This window comes from Marmota monax, unplaced genomic scaffold (assembly GCF_021218885.2).
Source record: "Marmota monax isolate L192 unplaced genomic scaffold, Marmota_monax_Labrador192_F-V1.1 WCK01_AAM20220418_F8-fsc00022, whole genome shotgun sequence".
In the NCBI taxonomy this organism is placed as follows: Eukaryota; Metazoa; Chordata; class Mammalia; order Rodentia; family Sciuridae; genus Marmota; species Marmota monax.
The window spans coordinates 27,548,669-27,568,733 of record NW_026695215.1 but is presented as its reverse complement, the minus strand read 5'-3'; the positions used below and the strand labels follow the sequence as shown (position 1 = coordinate 27,568,733).

The window sequence follows — 20,065 nt, the reverse complement described above, 5'->3', positions numbered from 1 at the left end:
TAGGAACCAAGGCAGGCTTCCCCTGGGATGGAGCTGACTGGTCAAGGAGAGGGTTGGGTGGTAGGGAGAAGTTGAGGCTCTCTCCAGGATCAAGATGTGGCTGCAGAGTTTGAGAGCAGTGAGGAAAATGCAGAGGATCAGCAAACGATGAAAAGTGTTGGGATGACAGTCCAGGTCCGGGTCCTGGTCCTCATCAGGCTTTCAGCATGAGGGCATCAGTATCAGCTGGCTGAACATCTGTTCATTTGCTCTATTATTTATACCAAATTTTGGGGCTTTGCCCCCCCCCCCCCTTCAATCCTTATCAGTTGCCACCAGATCTCCCAGTGACATCACTTACCCTGGGGTTAAAACATCTGGTCTGGTGGTCTCCACCCTGATCTTTTTGCCTGTCCCTCTTATTGGGTGCCTTTCCCTTTTATTGGGCGAGGACAGCCTTCCAGAGGTTTCACTCTGAGTTTATCAGGGTGGGGAGAAGTGACTTGTTTGTGCTTGAGGGCCACACTGGAGGGCTCTGTTAGGCATGCCGGTGAGACTGCAGGTTTCAGACTGGAGTTTTGGTGTTTTTTTGTTTTTTTTTTTGAGTTGCTAAGGCACAGGCCTAAGGCCATCCTCACCATGACCTTTGGGACAGAGAATAAAAATAACTGAATCAGAGCTCCAGACAACCAGGACCAGCACTTTTCCATGGTCAGTAGAAATCCCTAGACCAAATGTCAGGGGTGGTAGTAGATAAGGTAGGTATGTTCCTGGGGATTCTCCTCAAAGGAAATGGTATTGTGAGATTTTGTGAGAGGAAGAGCATCAGTAACTAGCTTTCATATCTTCCTGGATTCACTGTGCTTGTGCCCTTTGTCACCAAGGCAACAAAGAGGTCTGTTTATAGTCAGAAATACACTCTTAGGAAGGCAACTCCCAGACCCGCTGGTTGGGTAGGGCTAATTACCCCCACAGGAACCAGGACATGTTGATTTCAATCTATGAAAAGCCACAGCTCCTGTGTTTTTCTACAAAAACAAAAAATAAACATCTTAACTGGACATGGTGGTACATATCTATAATTCTAGTAATTCTAGAAGCTATGAGGCAGGAAGATCACAAGTTTAAGACTAGCCTGGGCAGCTTAGTGAAACCCTGTCTCAAAAAAAGGGGGGGCCAGTATATAGCTCAGTGGTAAAGTGCATCTGGGTTCAATCCCCAGTATAATAGGAAAAAAAAAATCGTTTCACCTTTCAAAGAAGCTCAACACATACAAACTGGTGGTAGTGAAACCAGAACAATCTGGGTTGGGACAAGGTTAGACCATTGATCTGTTCATAGTGAAAGGTATGGCAACAAAACTCCCAAATTCCAGACTGCCACAGGAGAGATAATAATACAGTTGTCATGTGCGAGCCTGGCACTTGCCCTTGTGTTTGATCTACATCAGTTACTCCACCTTTATGAGTGCCTTTACCAGAGGGGATGCTAATATTCTAATTTTGCATTAGGAAATGGAGGCTCAGTGAACCCAAGGTCCCTATCTAGAGTGTGGGAGGGCTAACATGTGGACCTGTAGAGCCTAAATATGTGTATGCAGTCACCAGACATTCCTGAAGCTGAATTAAATACCCTCTAGCACAGGTGGAAACACAAAGCAAGGACTATCATAATAGGTAGAGAAGCTCTCCTCATCCCAGTAGTCCCAGTAGTCCCAGGCAGTGTAGCCCTAAAGGCAGCAGACATTAAGGTCGGGAGAAAACACCAGAAAGTAAGAGCTTTGAATTTCCTATTTATCTTACCTGCTCATCCCAGAGTTTGAGAAGAGCAGTTCAGAAGGCCCTGGGCCTTCTTCCCAGAACTGAAAGTGTGGGTCTTGTCCATCAGTGCTCACTGGGATCCCTGATTATTCCAGGTCAAACCAGAACTGCTGACATCCCATGTGATATTAGGAGAATTAAAATGGGTTTGTAAATGAGTCCAAATTATTCAAGCCCTCTACACAGCCAGAAATGGTTTGGAATATGGTCTGGATCTTCTAGGAAATGTTTTCCCTCAGGAAAGTACCTGAAGCTTGTGTGAGGAGCCTTAACACTGGTCTGTAAAGGGGAGAGGGGGAGTGGAAAAATAATTGGTGAGCTCTCAGATTTATGAAGAAGAAACCTGAGCTACTTATCTAGACAGTCCTTAGGGGGCTATAGCTTAAAGTTTCTGAGAAACATCAACTCCTCTTCCATTCATCCCCAAGGTCACTGTCCCAGAGCCTGATGAGGTAGGTGGTCTTCTGGTTTGTTTTAGGCCAGCCCTTCCACCTTTCTCAAGGGCACTTCGTAAGACTCCAGTTTTGTGGGAGTGGGCCTCCAGATAGTTCCTACATTGACATCTGGATGGCCTTTGCTCCTTTCCTGACCTTTGAGAGCCTCACAATCCAGTCCTACCACCTAACATCCTCTCTCTACCTCCTTCAACGATCTTGGGCCTCAGAACATACTTGTTCATTTGCCTTTCCAACTCATATGCATCCTTTGAGACCACACTCGCGTGGCCCCTCTCTGAAGCCTGTCCTCGCGATGCCCGCCTCACGCTATCCAAAGGAGAGTACCCCCAATTCGATTTTCAGTGAACATAAAGTCTTACAGGTCTCATGGGTCTCATGCAACATTGCTGCTAGCCCCCTTCCTGCTACAGTTGGCATGCGCCCGACGTGTCTGTCCCTGAGGGCGCATGCGCGGGCGCCCGGCGGCTTCCCCGCTACCCCGATGCTGACGCTTGGACACGAGTCTTCTTCGCGGGCTGGCGGGAGCGCGCGTTTGTTTGGAGGCGAGGCGGGGTGGGGGGCGGTAGTTCAGGGAAGGTGGTGTGCGGCATGCGCATGCGCAGAGGCGGGCGGCAGCGCGAGCCGAGCTGGGAGATGGCGGCGGAGGCGGCGGCGGCGTCTAGAGTGTGAGCACGGCCCGGGAGCCGCCGGCCCGGGCGCAGTGCGACCCCAACCCTGCCCGTCCGCCTCCCCATCATGGGCAACGAGGCCAGCTTGGAGACTGGCGCTGGCGACGGGCCTCTGCCGCCTGGAGGCCCTGGCCCTGGCCCGGGCCCCGGTACAGGGAAGCCTCCTTCAGCACCAGCTGGCAGCGGACAGCTCCCCACGTCGAGCACTACGCGGGCCACCCCAGGACTGCAGGTTTCAGGCGAAGGCCCCGGCAGGTGAGTGCGAGTCTTGGCGTCCTAGGGGCGGGGAGCTGGAGCCTGAGGCTGGGGCCGGGGCCTGGGATCCCAAGATCTAGTGGACAGCAAGGTTGGACGTCTGGCCGCCCTGTCAGGTTGGCATGAGCTGGGTGGAGGCGACCCTTCATTTCCAGCCAGTCCGCCTTGGCAAGGCAGGATGGCAAGTCTAGAGTCAGTCGGGTCCTGCAGACCATTACTTCGTCACGAACCCCAAATTCTTTCCCCCCTGACGCCAGGGCCCAACCGCTCAGAAGGGGCTTATGTAACCTTAGCCTGGTCCCTCGGAGCAGGGGAGCAGTGAGATGGAAAACGCCTTCGCTGTCTGCCAGTGTCTGCATGTGTCCATTGTGTTGGGCCAAGGAAAGAGCACAATGGGAGTGGCTGTCAGGGAAGATAAGTGTCACTGCGAAGAACGCAGAGAGATGGAAATAGTTGGACCATGAACTTGGTCTTATGTTTTCCTTAGGCATTTAGCGGCTGTAACCATTTTTGGGGAAAAAAAAATTGCCCACTGGACACCAGTAGGCCCAACAATACTAACAGGGTCACGTGCTTTCACCAGGGCTTAGTGAATTACTTTCAGGTGAAACAGAAATGCTATTAAATTTTCTAGCACCAGCTATGCTCTTGTTGCCACCTCAAACCAATTGTGTGTGTGGGGGGGAAGCTGAAACCCACATAGAATGCTTTAAACAGAACATATCTGATCAAACACTGTGAGACTGCTTGTTTTACGTGTTTGCCAACCCAGAATCTGCAAAACAATCAAGTTGCATTGAATGCAGTGGAATGGAATGTCAATATATAAGTCAGTAGACTAAAAACTCTGGAAAACTACCTAAGATCTATGCAGGATAAAATGGAAGGCATTATTTTATACCAAATAATTCTGGGGAGTAGCAATCCCCCCTTGGGGGGTGTTTCTGGTCTATATGAGGCTGCTGATTAATGTTTTTTTGCCTTTTCTGTGTGGGAGCACATAAATTCTGAGGGAGCATAATTTTTGCTTCTTCAGCTGCCCAACTGTGTCTCTTACATGTTTATTTCCTTATGTGTTTTATGTTCTTAGACAACTAACAGTGGTGAAAGGCTCTTAGTAGCCTGAAACCTGTCACAAACCAAGCCAGCCTGTGAGCATCCTTTTTAGAAGTGGAATTTGTCCATTTTACATTAGCTGTTAGAGTAATGCAACTGGATAGCACATGGCTCTTAGCACAGCAAATGCTGTCCATCTTGCTGCATGTTGAGTTACTGTTTGGGTTTTAGCTTGAGGGAGACTTACCCAAGCTTCAGTGCTCTCCCTCCAAGAAAAAGCTTCTACATCTGAATGGAAAAACACCTTGTTACTGGGAGCTCTCTATGTGAGGAATTTCCCATTTCTCTTTTGGAAACCAGACAGGATGCTCTGCTTGTAGTTTATCAGATGTTGCAGAGCCAAACATGAAATTTTGGAAAGATTTGGGCAGCTTAGAGGCAGATATATACTGCTCATATTTCTTTCCATTGTCTCATTTCTACTCCATCTATGCATTCTGCTTCAGGGCAGATCCATAGATTGCTATGGGTGAGGGGCACCTTGGAATCTTGCTAGATTTAGCAGTCACACAATTTCTCACCTGGCTGTGGGCAAGGCTCACACAGGGGCCTTGGTGCTAAGGTCCCGTGACTATCAGGCTTAGGAGGTAAACTAGCTCTTTGTCACCAAAGCTAAGAACTGGGGACCCTTAGGAGACAGAATTTACTTTTTCCAGCTGATATTTGGCATATCCCAGACTCTCAGCTAAGCTGCATGGTCTGTCTTTCTCTCAGTATAGGAATGGCTACTTCCTCTCACCAGAGCATCTCAGGTACCTGATACCAAATTTAGTATATTCTGTTCTGAGATGCTGCTGAACATTGTTGGAGGAAAAATCCCTGTGACATGTGCCTCTGGGCATTCAGGAAAGAGCATTGGCTCAGAAACATATTTATTTCTAGCAACACTGTAGATTTTGGATCAGTCAGAAAGCTCAAGGAGGTAGGTAGAGGGTCAGGTAAAGGGGTGATCATTTTTCTAACCCCAGAAGGGAACAAACAGGTTCTGAGGGAGTTGAATCCTGGTTCTTTCCTACTTCCATATTACATCTTGTCATCCCAGGCTGAATTAGTCTTTTCATCCTCATACTGAGATGACTTGGCTGTGTGAGGGGGTGGCCCCAGCATTTGCTGCTGAAGAGCTTAATCTGAACCCCATAAGTAGCAGTGCTACCACACCTATAGTATTGCCTCTTAGCCCATTTGGATGATAGGGAGCTTTGGCCACTGGGGTCCAAAGGAAGGGCTTTCTGTTTCTGGTTTTAGGGTCAATACATGCAGTTTTATAGACTACTTTTCTCAAGGAGTGCCAGATTAGGAGAAGGCTAAACTCTGTTTCAGGTTTTACTCTCAAGCTCTATTCCCTGGTGTGGGCTGCATCCTCTTAGAGGAAGAGGTATCTTTCATTCATTCATTCATTTCTTCATTTATTTATGGAGATGTGCCTAATGTATGGTGGGGTGCACAAGTTGATGGAATTTTACCTATACATACACCCATGACACATTACCAGTTCAAGATATAACCTTATCTGTACCCCAGAAAGTGTCTTTTTAAAAATTTACTGAAGGGCTGGGGATGTGGCTCAAGCGGTAGCATGCTTGCCTGGCATGCTTGCGGCCCGAGTTTGATCCTCAGCACCACATACAAACAAAGATGTTGTGTCTGCCGAAAACTGAAAAATAAATATTAAAAAAAAATTCTCTCTCTCTCTCTCTTAAAAAAAAATGTACTGAAGAGCGATATAGACCAGTGGCAGTCTGTATAGTATACACCGGTCCTGTGGATTTGAATATGTTTTGACATCTGCAAATTGATCTACAGTCAATTAGCTAAGGAATGTTTACCAGCTATCAGGATCAAGCATTTCATGGAGGTTCTGGAAGGATATATGGTAACTTCTCTATCCTCTAGTACTCAGAGTCTGTTGATCAGGTAGCTCTTGAAGAGCCAAATTGTGGAAGAGCTCTGGGAGAGACTGTGGGTACATTAGAGTCTGAGAAATGTCAAATAGGCAGTTTTCGTTGTTGTTGTTTTTTGGTCCTGGGGATTGAACTCAGGGGCACTCAACCACTGAGCCACAACCCCAGCCCTATTTTGTATTTTATTTAGAGACAGGGTCTCACTGAGTTGTTAGTGCCTCACTAAGTTGCTGAAGCGGGCTTTTAAAAAAAATTTTTATACCTTTATTTTATTTATTTTTTTGTGGTGCTGAGGATCGAGCCCAGGGCCTCACACGCACTAGGCGCAGGATCTACTGCTGAGCCACAACACTAGCCCCCTGAGGCTGGCTTTGAACTCGTGATCCTCCTGTCTCAGCCTCTTGAGCTGCTGGGATTACAGGTGTGCACCACTGTTCCCAGCTCAAATAGGCAGGGTTTTTTTTTTTTTTTTTTTGAAAATTTTTTTTTAAATGTTGATGGACCTTTATTTTATTCATTTATTTATATGCTGAGAATCAGACCCAGTGCCTTACACATGCTAGGCAAGTGCTCTACCACTGAGCCACAACCCCAGCCCTAAATAGGCAGTTCTTACAGAAGGATTGTCAAGTAGGAAGAGTGGAGAGGTAGAGCTAGGCTTCAGAAGAGGGAGAGACCCAGGGTTAGCAGAGGTAGAAATAGAGAGAAATTAGATAAGAAATGTGGTACACTGGCAGGAATAATGAATAGAGAATGAGACTGAGTGCAGGAGGCTGGGAAAGAGTTGGGGCAAAGCCAGGTAGAACCATTTTTCTCTCATTGCCCATTATGATTGACTCAGTTCTAGACTGTATGCTATGGAGACATCTTGAGCCAAAGTCAGCTGGGCACAGAGAATCTGGTCATTTGCTGGAAGGTGGGCAAGGCTGCTCTGAGAACCACACCAAAAGTTCCTTCCTCAAAATGGATTTATCAGACATGTTGTCTTTGGTCTGGGATTGTCCTTATTGCTTTATCAGATAACTATCAGGCTCTAGAAAAATATGGGATGAATTTGTAAAGAAAATGAAAAGAGGGCTGAGGTTGTGGCTCAGCGGTACATTGCTCGCCTAACATGTGTGAGGCCCTGGGTTTGATCCTCAGCACCACATAAAGAGAAATAAATAAAGGTATTGTGCTCATCTACAACTGAAAAAAAAAAAAAAGAAAGAAAAGACCCAAATTCAGGGTTTGTAAAAAAAGATCCTTTATCATTTAGAGATCTTGTTTGACCACAGTGGCTGGGTTTTCAGGGAGGGCATGACATACACTAAAGTGATTTCACATTTGAGTGTTCGTGATGTTAAAATTTTAGCCCAATCCAACCACTTTTGCATTTTTTTCCCCTCTTCCCTCCTCTACACATCTTGGTAGTAGGGATTGAACCCAGGGCCTTATGCATGCAAGGCAAGCAATCTACCACTGAGATACATCCCCAACCCTTTTTAAAATTTTATTTTGAGATAGGGTCTCACTAAGTTATCCAAGCTGGCCCCAAACTTGTGATTGTCTTGACTCAGTCTCCTGAATAGCTGGGATTGTAGCCATGTGCCTGCTTACCCAGCCATTTTTACATTTTTTTTTTTTTTTTGTGTGTGTGTGGATTGAACCCAGGGCCTTGTGCCTATAAGGCAAGCACTCTACCAACTGAGCTATAACCCCAGCCCCATTTTTGCATTTCTTGAAGGGGTAGCTTTGGTAAAATAGTTGTTCTCAGCATTAGTATGACTGATAAGATGCTGTTGATTAAAAAAATTATAATGGAGAGACTAGGAAGGGAGAGGAGATATATGTATGTGTTTATATATGTGTGTATATATAAATATCTATCTTTATATATTTACTATGGAAAATTTCAAACATACATAAAAGAATAGTCTAATAAACTCCTGTGTTCCCATTGCTTAGCCACAGCTATCATGAACTCAAGGCAAATCAAATTTTATCTATCTCCCTTACCCCCCACTTGCCGCAGAAGCAAATTCCAGACATCCCAACATTTCATCATCAGTATTTCTAAGAAAAAAGGGCTTTATAAAAACATAACCACAATATCATAATTACATTTAAATAGTTACTAATTTCTTCTTTTTTTGTGTGGTGCTTGGAATGGAACCCAGGGCCTCATGCATACTAGGCAAGTGCTTTCCTCTGAGCTTCATCCCCAGGCCAAAAATCTCTTCTTCTTTTTTTTTTTTTTCTTTATTAAATTATTTATTTATTCTAATTTGTTACACATGATGGCAGAAGCAATTCATTTCACATTACACATATAGAGCACAAATTTTCAAGTCACTGGTTGTACACAACAATTCCTTCCTTTTTTTTTTTTAAGGGGAGAGAGGGAGGGAGGGAGAGAGAGAATCTTTTTTTTTTTTTTTGTTTTGGTAGATGGACACAACACAATGCCTTTATTATGTGATGCTGAGAATCAAACCCGGGTCCCGCCCGTACTAAGCGAACGCTCTACCACTGAGCCACAATCTCAGCCCCCAACAATTCCTTCTTAATCTCAGCAAATACTCAGTCCTGTTTCCATTTTTCTGTGTTTCTGTGTCTTATGACATAGAAAAATGTCTTATTTTTATAGTGGTTTTTTTTTTTTTAATTGCAATGCATTTGTCTGATACATCTCTATTTAAATCTAAAGGTTTCCTCTCCTTTTTTTCCCTTGAAATTTGTGTCTTAGAGAACTATGTCAGTCGACATGGTAGTGTATGTATGTAATGCCAGAAACTCAGGAGGCTGAGGCAGGAGATTGTAGGTTCAACAACTTACTGAGACCCTGTCTTAAATTTTAAAATAAAAATAAAACAGGGCTGGGATGTAGTTCAGTGGTAAAGCACCCTTGGATTCAATTCCTATTACACAAAAAGAGAGAGAAAGTACAAAACAAACAAACAAACAAACAAACCCAAAAAACCCCTACAGAACAGTTTCTTTTAATCTGGACTGTGCTGACTGCATCCCTGTGATGTTTCTCTGTCCATATTTTTCCTGAAAACTAGGAATTAGAAGCTATTTGATTCACATCATCATTATCACTATTATTATTGTTATTATCCTTTTTGTGGTACTCAGGATTGAGTCCAATGTCTCACCCATGCTAGGCAAATGCTCTACTGAAGCCCATATTTCTTTACTAGGGATTGAATCCAGAGGCGTTTATCCACTGAGTCACTTCTCCAGCCCTTAAAAAAATTTTCTTAAATATTTTTTTAGTTGTTGATAGGCATTTATTTATTTATTTATATGTGGTGCTGAGAATTGAACCCAGTGCCTCACATGTGCTAGGCAAGTGCTCTACCACTGAGCTACAACCCTAGCCTTTCCCCACCCCCTTTTATTTTTTATATTGAGACAGTGTCTCACTAGGTTACTTAGGGTCTCACTAAGTTGCTGAAGCTGGCTTTGAACTTTCGATCCTCCTGCCTCAGCCTCCTGAGCAGCTGGGATTACAGGTGTGTGCCACCATGCCCAGCTGGTTCTGAGGCAAAGTTTTTAGGAGCTCCTAGAACATGTCATCCCTCTCTGTATATGTGAGTAGGATTCTGCTAGAAGATAGTATTGGAGTACTTTAATAAATCTTCCCCTTCTCACCTGTCTTGCATATCTGAATGGGGCCCTTTCCTCTTGTGAGGGTTGGGAAGGGCCAGACCCTGCTGTGTGTGAGTTACTTGGGGGGAATCTGTTCTTGGATACTGTAGGCTATGTGCTATTAAGTTGGTGCTGACTGTGTAGGTAGACTGATAAAACTGCTGTTACTACCATTACTGTGATGACTGTTTCATCATAGATATTAGGTGTTTTATTTCTCACTCTACTTGTCAGGCCTTGAAGTTCCTACAAGCCCCATCTGTCCTGGACTTACTTGTTCTTCCTTCCTGATAACTAACTTGTTAAATGGTGAAATGGTGGCTGAGACCTGCATTCCTACAGCAAGGACTAAGTGTCACTTTAGGATGTGAGGCCTTCCTGCTAAACTGGGACTTGGAAAGCAATATAGCTGTGGATTCCTGCCCTACTCCTGCTTCACTTGGTGCTGGGATGTGTCATGCTGGTATAGATACTGTATTAATAGGATTCACCCAAGTACCTTTCCTGCAGAGCCTTTTGCCATCTCTGTCAACCAATAAAGTGATGAAGTTGGCCATAGTTGAAGAATGAATTGGGACCCTGGTCTATGGTCCTCTGCCTGTGGTAGCAGAAATGAAATTCTGGTGTCCTACCCTCTCTGTTTTCTACCTTTCAGATTGGACCTCCAGTGGATGGGGTGTCTGTTGGCCCCTGGAATTCTCTGACAATTTGTCTTATTCTTAGGTTCTGGTCAACTGAGCCTGTGGGGTAGGCTTGGTGAGCGTGTTCCCTAACTCATCTGTGTTCTGCCTTGGGCCCCAGGCTGCTTGCAGGACTTCTCTGATCTCTCTTTCCCATTATTTGCTCTATGGGCACCTAAGATTCTGAAGAGAGCCTCTTATTTGATATCCCATTTCTTTCTAATAAGAATGTCACATAGAGGGTCTGGGATTGTGGCTCAGTAGTAGAGTGCTTGCCTAGCATGCGTGAGGCACTGGGTTTGATCCTCAGCACCATATATAAATAAATAAATAAAATGAAGGTACTGTGTCCATCTACAACTAAAAAAAAAAATTAAAAAAAGAAGGTCACATAGAGGCACATTGGAAACTTACAAGTCCCCTGGGTTCAGATCCAGAACTGCCTGGAGCAGCCTGGCTTCTCCTGAAGTAGGCAGAGCTGTTGTCAGGCTCAAAAGTGAAGAAGAGATTTTCCTGAGGTTAAAAATAAAGGTTGGCTTCTGTGACTTGGTTCCAAGTGTTGAGGAGATCAAAGAGCCCTACCACCTTGTTATGTAGGGATCACCTCACCTGATCCTACCTGAGACTGCCTCTTTCCAGAGGAGCCAGAGCTCTCCAGGGGCACTGGCTCAAGGAGGGAGTTGAGTTACCCAAGGATACTGGGAGAACCCTTATGGTGAGAATTTAACCCAGTGCCTTGAGTACTTTGGAAGAAAGGGAGGGTAAGGAAATTTTCCAACAGGCATACCATTACATTTCTATTACCCTTGTTACCTGCACTTAGAAAAAAAATTTTTTTTGTACCAGGAATTGAACCCAGAGGCACCAGTGAGCCACATCACATCCCCAGCCCTTTTAAAATTTTATTTAGAGACAGGGTCTTGCTAAGTTGCTTAGGGCCTTGGTAAGTTGCTGAGGCTGGCTTCAAAGTTGGAATCCTCCTGCTTCAACTTCCCAAGGTGTCACTGTGCCTGGTCTTCAATTCTTAAAATTTAACTAATTTTTAAAATTGACAAATCTGAGTGTGGTGGTGCACACTTATAATCCCAGCAATTTGGGAGGCTGAGGTAGGAGGATTGTAGATTTGAGGTCAACTTCAGCAACTTAGAGAAACCTTGTCTCAAATAAAAATAAAAAGGGCCAGGGATATAGTTCTGTGGTAGAATATCCCTGGATTCAATTCCTGGTATCACAAAACAAACAAACAAATAAATAAATTTGACAAATAAAATTTGTATATTTTGGGGCTAGTATTCTAGTTCAGTGGTAGAGCACTTGCTTAGCATGTGTGAGGCACTGGGTTTGATCCTCAGCACCACATAAAAATAAATAAATAAAATAAAGGTACTGCAACTAAATTTTTTAAATTGTGTATGTTTATTGCAATACACCATAATGTTTAAAGTATAATTGTAGAATGGCAAAATCAAACTAACAAACATATTCATTACATTACATATCTTTTTTGTGGTGAAAATAGTTGAAATCTATACTCAATTATTTTTAAGAACATAGTACATTGTTATTAAGTGTAGTCAACATGTTGTACAGTAGATCTCTTGAATTTATTCCTACCATCTAACTGAAAGTTTGAATCCTTGACCAACATATTCACACTCTCTTCTCCTGTACTTTTTTTATGAGGAGGTTGTGCATATTTTTACAGTTATAGTCTACTTAGAAGAGGGACTTTTTAAAAAAAATTTTTTTTAGTTGTTGATAGACCTTTATTTATTTTACATGGTGCTGAGAATCGAATCCAGTGCCTCACACATGCTAGGCAAATCTACGCTAAGCCCCAGCCCCAGCCCAGAAGTAGGACTTTTTTTTTTTTTTTTTTTAATATTTTTTATTTTTTAGTTTTTCGGCGGACACAACATCTTTGTTTGCATGTGGTGCCGAGGATCGAACCTGGGCCGCACGCATGCCAGGCGAGCGCGCTACCGCTTGAGCCACATCCCCAGCCCCAGAAGTAGGACTTTTAAATGGAAGTTTATCCATGTATTTAGGAAACCTTCTGCTGAGCCTGTTCCTGGGTAAAATGAGAAACTAAGGAAGGAGCACAAAATGGGCTCTGCCCTCATGGGACTCATGGTTTTGAGGGAGAGAAAGAAGCACTTGTCTAGATCTTTACAGTCAACTTTCTTTTCCTTAGTTAGGATTTGCTCCTGTCTTCTCTTTGTCTCACAGAGGTATGATATATGAGAGCATTATTTAAAGGGTTTGTATTATTTCATATCCTAAAATAGTAGAACATATATTTGTATAGTGCTTTACAGCTTGCGAAACACATTCACAACATTAACTTATTCTGTTGGGAACTCCAAAGGCCTAAGATGAGAGATTTAGAAGAACAGCCAACTAGCAGACTTCAGCAAACCAAAATGCCACACATTGAGCACAGCTGGAGAACTGTATCATTTCCTCACCTCCTGCTCAGATAAGATGGAAAATTTAGCAAGAGGTTAAGTAGGGCTGTGAGGATGGGAAAGAGATCAGAAAGTAGGACATTTGGACAAAGGTTGGAATGAGGAATTGTGGCAACATCCTGAATGGTGGTCAGAAATTCAGGGTTTAATCAAACTGCTATTCATGTTGGATAGGTCTTTTTTTTTTTTTTTTTTGTATGTGTGTATGGTACTGGGGATTGAACTCAGGGCATTGCACATACTAGGCAAGACCTCTGCCACTAAACTATGCCCCTAGATCCTAAGTCTTCATTTTTTTTTTCTATTTCTAAAATGAAAAATTTAACTAGATAATCTCCAAATAATTCCTGTGAGAGTAAAAAGGAAAGACTACGCTTTCTACTGGTTTTTAGCCTCTTTGAATTCAGAAAACAAGGTCAAGGTCACAAGTCAAAATTACAACATGTACCAGTTAGGTATGTTTGAAGCAGCTGTAAATGAAGAGGGCTGCTTGTCCATTGTGACCAGAGATTTTTCAGAATGGATAAGACAACCTGACAATCAAGCCTGGAGATAGGAGAGGGGCTTGCACCCTGCCTCTGGGTTGCTTCTGGTAGTCAAGGATTCTTGAAAAGCTGTTGGCCTCCTTGTGCAGGGTTGGCTGGCCAACCAGCAAGATTTCAAACCAGGCCTGCAGGGCCTGCTGTTTCTGGTGGTGCTCTGCTGCTTGTCTTCTGAGTATTGTTCCACCCACATCCTTCATGCGCTCTGGCAGCAACAGTGAGCCCATTTCCAGGGGAGCTGAAGTTGGCCAAAGTTTTGTGATGGGGAAGGAAGGGCATGGAAAGCACTAGCCTGAAAGAGACTTTTTTGTTCTGTGCCTTTCAGTTGGGAAGTTGGGCAATTGGGACTTTTTCATTAATAGAGAAAAGAGAGTGCTCTGCAGTTTTTGCCACTCTGTGGGTTCTGTGGGCTCAGGCCCTGTCTCCTACAAAGTCAAGTTTCAGTGTATGTGCCTGCTTCCTTTAAGAGCATAATTTGGCTTCAGAAAGTTATGGGTTTGCTTTGTTTTTTTCTATTTTGAGCATTTAATCCAATCCTTAAAGGATGCCATAATACCTGTTCTCATACTCTACCCATGCTGGAGCTCTGCCTTGGTGTGCACACTCAATAGTCAGCAATATTTTGTCTTGCCCAAAGAAATGATTCCACTGTTGGGAATTATGCAGTTGCTTCCTCAAACCCAGTCTTCTCTGGATTGACATCTCCAACTTCTGTGGCTATGATGTGACTCTGGGACCCTTGTCCATATAGCATGCCCTGTCCAAGGCTGTTAGTACCCCAAGAACAGGGAGTCTTAGAGAACAGGGCCCAGAGCTCAACATTTTACATGGGCTATGAGTGACATAGTCTAAAGGACAAGGGGCCTTCACGCAGCATGCAAAGATCTTCCTTTCTGAGAGATCTATGGCAGCTTCTTCTACTTGTCCAGTCCCATGTTGGGCATTTCTGCATGAACACTGAATGCCTTGCATCCTGGACTTTTACAGCCCAGGTGTGAATCTGTGGGGATCTGCATGGGTCTTACTCTATATTCTGTGATTGTATTTGGATATCCTTTGTAACCTAGGGAGATTGTTTGGATTTCATGTTCCATGAACTGGGGGTAAAAACTAAGGCAGTGTGCTTGTTTTAGGAATCATACTGTAAGACCTTCTCCCTTTCTATGATCCTGTGAGTCCACTTTCTGAACCCCTGCATTTGAAATTGAGTGGTCAATGTTGGAGTCTTGAGGCCAGGGCCTTGTCAGCTCAGGTTTGGAGTTATGTCAGCTAAGGAAAGTAGGATAACCAAGTCTGGATTGGATAGGCAACCACCCCTTGCACCCTAACCATGGTGCCCCTGTGCATGGCAGAGGAAACCCTGTGCAGGTCTGTCTTTTCCTGATGGGCGGTATCATGATGTCTCTCTTTAGGGCACACTAACCTTTGTAGCACCAAGGAGTAGATGTTCCCAGGAGAGGAAGGTGATCTTTAGTCAAAAGTTTCAAACACATAGAAAGAGAAAGGATATTATGATGAACTCCCTCCTGTGAACCCATTACCCAACCTCAACAATGATCAGTGTTTTGGAAATTTTGTTTCATCTATATTCTTTCAACATTTCTTTGGCTGGAATATTTTCATTCAGAATCTAAACATATCATTTCACTCATAAATACTTTATGATGTACTTCTAATAGTTAAAAAGATGTTTTAAGTTTCATCCAGTGACATTATCATAATCAACAGAGTTAACTGTAATTTCTTAATGTGACCCAATACTCAGTCCATGTTCAATTTTCCTTTTGTCTCAAAAAGGATTTTTTAGAGTAAGTTGTTCAAATCAAGACCCAAACAAGGTATACACATTGCATTTTGTTGATGTGTCTCTAATTCTCTTACTCTAACAGTCCCCCTCCTTGTTGCTTTTTTTTTTTTGAAAAATGCTATTTATTTGGTAAAGAAAACAGAACATTTGTCTCAAAACTATCTTCTATTTGGGTTTTGGCTGAGCACTTCTTTCTGATTTTGTTTTGTTTCTTGTCTCCTCATATTTCCTATGAAGTGGTAATGAGATCTCAATCAGAATAGATTCTGGTTCAATCTTTCTGGCAAGAATATTTTATTGGGAGTATCATGTTCTTCCTATCACATCCCAGGAAGAAGACGAATGTCTACTTTTCCCATTTCAGTGATGAAAAGATCAATCAGTTTTTATCAGTGATCTTATCCATTATAAATTTCCTGTCAACTTTTGCCTGGTGGTTTTATCATTCACTGATGATCTTTAGCTAGACCCATTATTTAATTAGGGGTTGCACAATTAGCTGATTTTCTATAAAGAAAATTTTATATTGTCAACCATTTGATTAGTCTGAAATTCAGTTCAAATAAAAACATAGGATATGACTGGGGCTGTCATTCAGTGGCAGAGCGCTTGCCTAGCATGTATGTGGCACTGGGTTCCATCCCCAGCACCACATAAAAATAAATTAATTATTTTTTATTCTATTTTAGAATAATGAGCATTGTTATCATTATAAACACATGGATTTAGCATATTTGGTATACAATCATCTTCTGAAGTCATTATATTTTTGATATACAAATTACCCCATCTTTGGCCAGTGATAACCCCTTCAGGTTGGTTCCTGCATTGTTTTGACATGATTCTGCTATAGTTCTTAAATAACCTTTTTGCTTTTTGATACAATGGATATGATACAATGGATATCTCAGCATTATCTTATATAATTCCTAACCCAGACCAGAAGTTGACTATTTGCCCAAGAAACCCTGTTTACTTTTAAGGGGAAATGGTATTTGGAGACTAAAATCAGAGCATGAGTAATGCTTACTGCTATTGGGGTAACATATCCATCCTCTGGGTCTTTTATTATGTAGATGTGATATGGGTATCTGTCTGTATATCTTTCTATATATCTTAGAGTTTAATGCTGATATTTCCAAGTAGATTTATAAGGGATTATCCCATAGACTAGGTTTTTAATTTATGTTCTTTGATTTAATTTCTCCATCCCTTCTCTTACACTAAAAAACAAACAAAACCACCACCACCACAAAACTCAGTTCTTTTTTTGGTACTGGGGGTTGAATCCAGGGGCACTTTACTACTGAGCTACATCCCAGACCTTTTTATTTTTTATTTTGAGACAAGGTATCACTAAGTTTCTGAGGCTGGTCTCAAATTTGCAATCCTCCTGCCTTGAGTTTCTGGGGTTACAGGCATGTGCCACTCCTCCCAACAAAATTCAAAGGTCTTAAAGGTCTTAAAGGTCTTAAAACTTGAAGGTCTTGGGGCTGGGGTTGTGGCTTAGTGGTAAGAATGATCCTCAGCACCATATAAAATAAATAAAAGGATTGTGTCCAACTACAACTAAAAAATAAAAAATTAAAACAAAAAAACTTGAAGGTCTTAAAACACTAGCATATTACCTATTGACTTTATTCTAATACATATATGTGACCATAGATAGAATATATATGTATGTCTGTATATTTAAATACATATGTATTTCAAAATCATAATATAGATATTTTTATTAATGATAATATTAGTAATTATAGTTTAAGATTTCCTTGTGGTTTCTTTGGTCCATAGGTTATATCTTTCCAGGGATAGTTCTGTGTTCCAGAGTTATTTTAAATGATTCTTCCCTGTGTGGTTATGCCATTAATAGGATATAAAATGAAGGCCTTTTTTTTTTTCAGTTTGTGTTCAATATGTGAGAATTGGTTTTCTTTCCTTTTTTAATATTTATTTTTTTAGTTGTAGTTGGACACAATACCTTTAATGTGGTGCTGAGGATTGATCCCAGGGCCTCTGATGTGCTAGGCAAGCGCTCTACCACTGAGCCACAACTCCAGCCCTGTAAGGATTGGTTTTCTATCAGTTGTCTATTGCTACCATATTACTACACAATAAATCAGCCCAAACTCAGTGACTTCATAAAACAATTTTTTATTATCACTCATCTATCTGTATGCTGGTGAGAATTCATTAATTCAAGCTAGGCTTCAGGCTGCAGTCAAATCTGGGTCTGCTCTGTATGCCTCTCATCTTCCCTGGATAGCAAGCTAACTGCAGCATGTTCTTACTATAGTGATAACAGACACAAGAGGGTATGTATAATCACATGAGCACATTTCAAGCCTCTGATATTCTGAAGCATCTGTTAACTTTCTTTCAGTCAGAGCAATTTATGGTTAAGCCCAAAGTCAAGGTGGGGGTGTTTTTAAGTTCTTTGATTTAATTTCTCCATCTCATCTCTTAAACTTAAAAAACATACAAACAAACAAAAAAAAAAAACCCTTCAGTTTTTAAAGGTCTTAAGACACTGGCATTATTACCTATTGGCTTTATTCTAATATATATATATATATATATATATATATATATATATATATATATATACACACACATACACATATATATTCCACCACTGAGCCACAACCCCAGCCCTAAACTCCATTTCTTAATTGACAGCATCCATATTTTTTTTTATTTTTTAAAATTTTATTTTTGAGTTATAGTTGGACACAATACCTTTATTTTATTTTTATGTGGTGCTGAGGATTGAACCCAGGGCCTCGCACATGCTAGACAATCGCTCTGCCACTGAGCCACAACCCTAGTCCCCAGATTTGTTTTTTGTTTTGGGGTGTGTGTGAGTGTACTGGGGATCGAACCCAGGAGTGCTCTACCTCTGTGCTATATCCCCCGCCCCTTTTATATTATTTTTGAGACAGGATCTTGCTAAGTTGCTGAGGTTGTTTTTTTTTTAAATATATTTTTTAGTTGTAGATGGACATAATATCTCCATTTATTTATTTTTGTATGTGGTACTGAGAATTGAACCCAGTGCCTTACATGTGCAATATAGGTGCTCTACGACTGAGCCCCAGCACCAGCGCTGAGGCTGTTTTTGAACTTGCAATTCTCCTGCCTCAGTCTCTTGAGTTGCTGGGATTTCAGTCATGAGCCATCATGCCCAGCAGAGTACCTAGGTTCTTTAAGAGCATGTAGGGGGCTGGGGCTGGGGCTGGGGCTCAGTGGTAGCGCTCTTGCCTAGCATGCGTGAGGCACTGGGTTCGATTCTCAGCACCATGTATAAATAAAATAAATGTCCATCAACAACTAAAAAAAGAATAATAAAAAAAAAGAGCATGTGGGATTGGAAATTTTTCTGAGACCAATTTTGGAAAATACAGTTTGCTATAGTTGGAAAATATACTATAACTCTAGTTGGAAGAACTGCAGAGTCACTTGGCAAAAGGCAGAATCCATGGAAAGTAAAGAATAAAGAACAACAATACCATCTACCATATTTTTTCTTTTTGATTTAATTTTAAAAATCATATAAATCTTTCATGTGATTCCAAAGAAAAGCCTAGTTCCTTCTACCTATTCTCCTCCTTCCCTAATAAACATTTTTATATTGGATATGATGGCAAATCTGTAATCCAGACTAGGGAGACTGAGGCAGGAGGATTGCAAGTTCTAGACCAGCAATTTAGCCCAAGAAACAATCTCACAAGACAAAATATAAAAATTTAAAAAGGACCCAGCTTGGTGGTGCAAGCCTGTAATTCCAATGGCTCAGGAGGCTGAGGCAGAGGATCACAGGTTCAAAGCCAGCCTCAGGAACTTAGTGAGGCCCTAAGTAACTTAGGGAGACCGTGTCTCTAAATAAAATATAAAGAAAGGTTGGGGATGTTGCTCAGTGGTTAAGTGCCTCTGAGTTCAATTCCTGGTACCTAAATAAATAAATAATTAATTCAAAGGGTCTGTGGATATAACTCAGTGTTAGAACATCTTTGGGTACCTCCTCTTCTCCTCCTCCTCCTCCTCCTCCTCCTCCTCCTCCTCCTCCTCCTCCTTCTTCTCCTTCCTTCCTTCCTTCCTTCCTTCCTTCCTTCCTTCCTTCCTTCCTTCCTTCCTTCCTTCCTTCTTCTTTTTTGGTACTGGGGATTGAACTCAGGGGCACTCAGCCACTGAGCCACATTCCCAGCCCTATTTTGTATTTCATTTAGAGACAGAATCCCCTTGAATTGCTTAGTGCCTTGCCATTGCTGAGGCTGGCTTTGAACTCATGATTCTCCTGTCTCAGTCTCCCGAGCTGATGGGATTACAGGCATGTGCCACCGCACCCAGCCCATACCAGTTCTTTTTAAATTTTGCATGCCAAGCAATTGCTATATTACTGAGTACACCCTAATCCCTATATGTTGCTTTTTTCTTCACATTTCCCCCACCTAGTACTGGAATGGAACCCGGGGGTGCTTTACCAACTGGCGCTTTACCCCAGACCTTTTTATTTATTTATTTTTAGTTTAATACAGGGTCTTGTTAAGTTCTGAGGCTGTCCTTGAACTTGTAATCCCCTGCTTCAGACTCTGGAGTCCCTGGGATACAGTCATGTACCACTGTTCCCAGCTGTAATATAATATCATTTGAAGATCACCCTCTGGAAGAATATAGAACTCCTCTTGATCCTTTTTTTGCATCTGCACAGGGTTTCACAATGTGGACATGCCATGGT

General features: G+C 42.2%; 1 protein-coding gene across 1 annotated transcript in view; it reads left to right on the top strand.

Annotated features, from left to right (window-relative positions):
• The first annotated feature begins 2,871 nt into the window (after positions 1–2,871).
• Positions 2,872–20,065, top strand: part of Bsn (bassoon presynaptic cytomatrix protein) — a 104,270-nt gene continuing 87,076 nt past the window's right edge. The window contains exon 1 of the mRNA XM_058574875.1: positions 2,872–3,180. Within this exon, the coding sequence (XP_058430858.1) occupies positions 2,993–3,180 (188 nt within the window). The 5' untranslated portion in view covers positions 2,872–2,992. The remainder of the gene's footprint in view (positions 3,181–20,065) is intronic.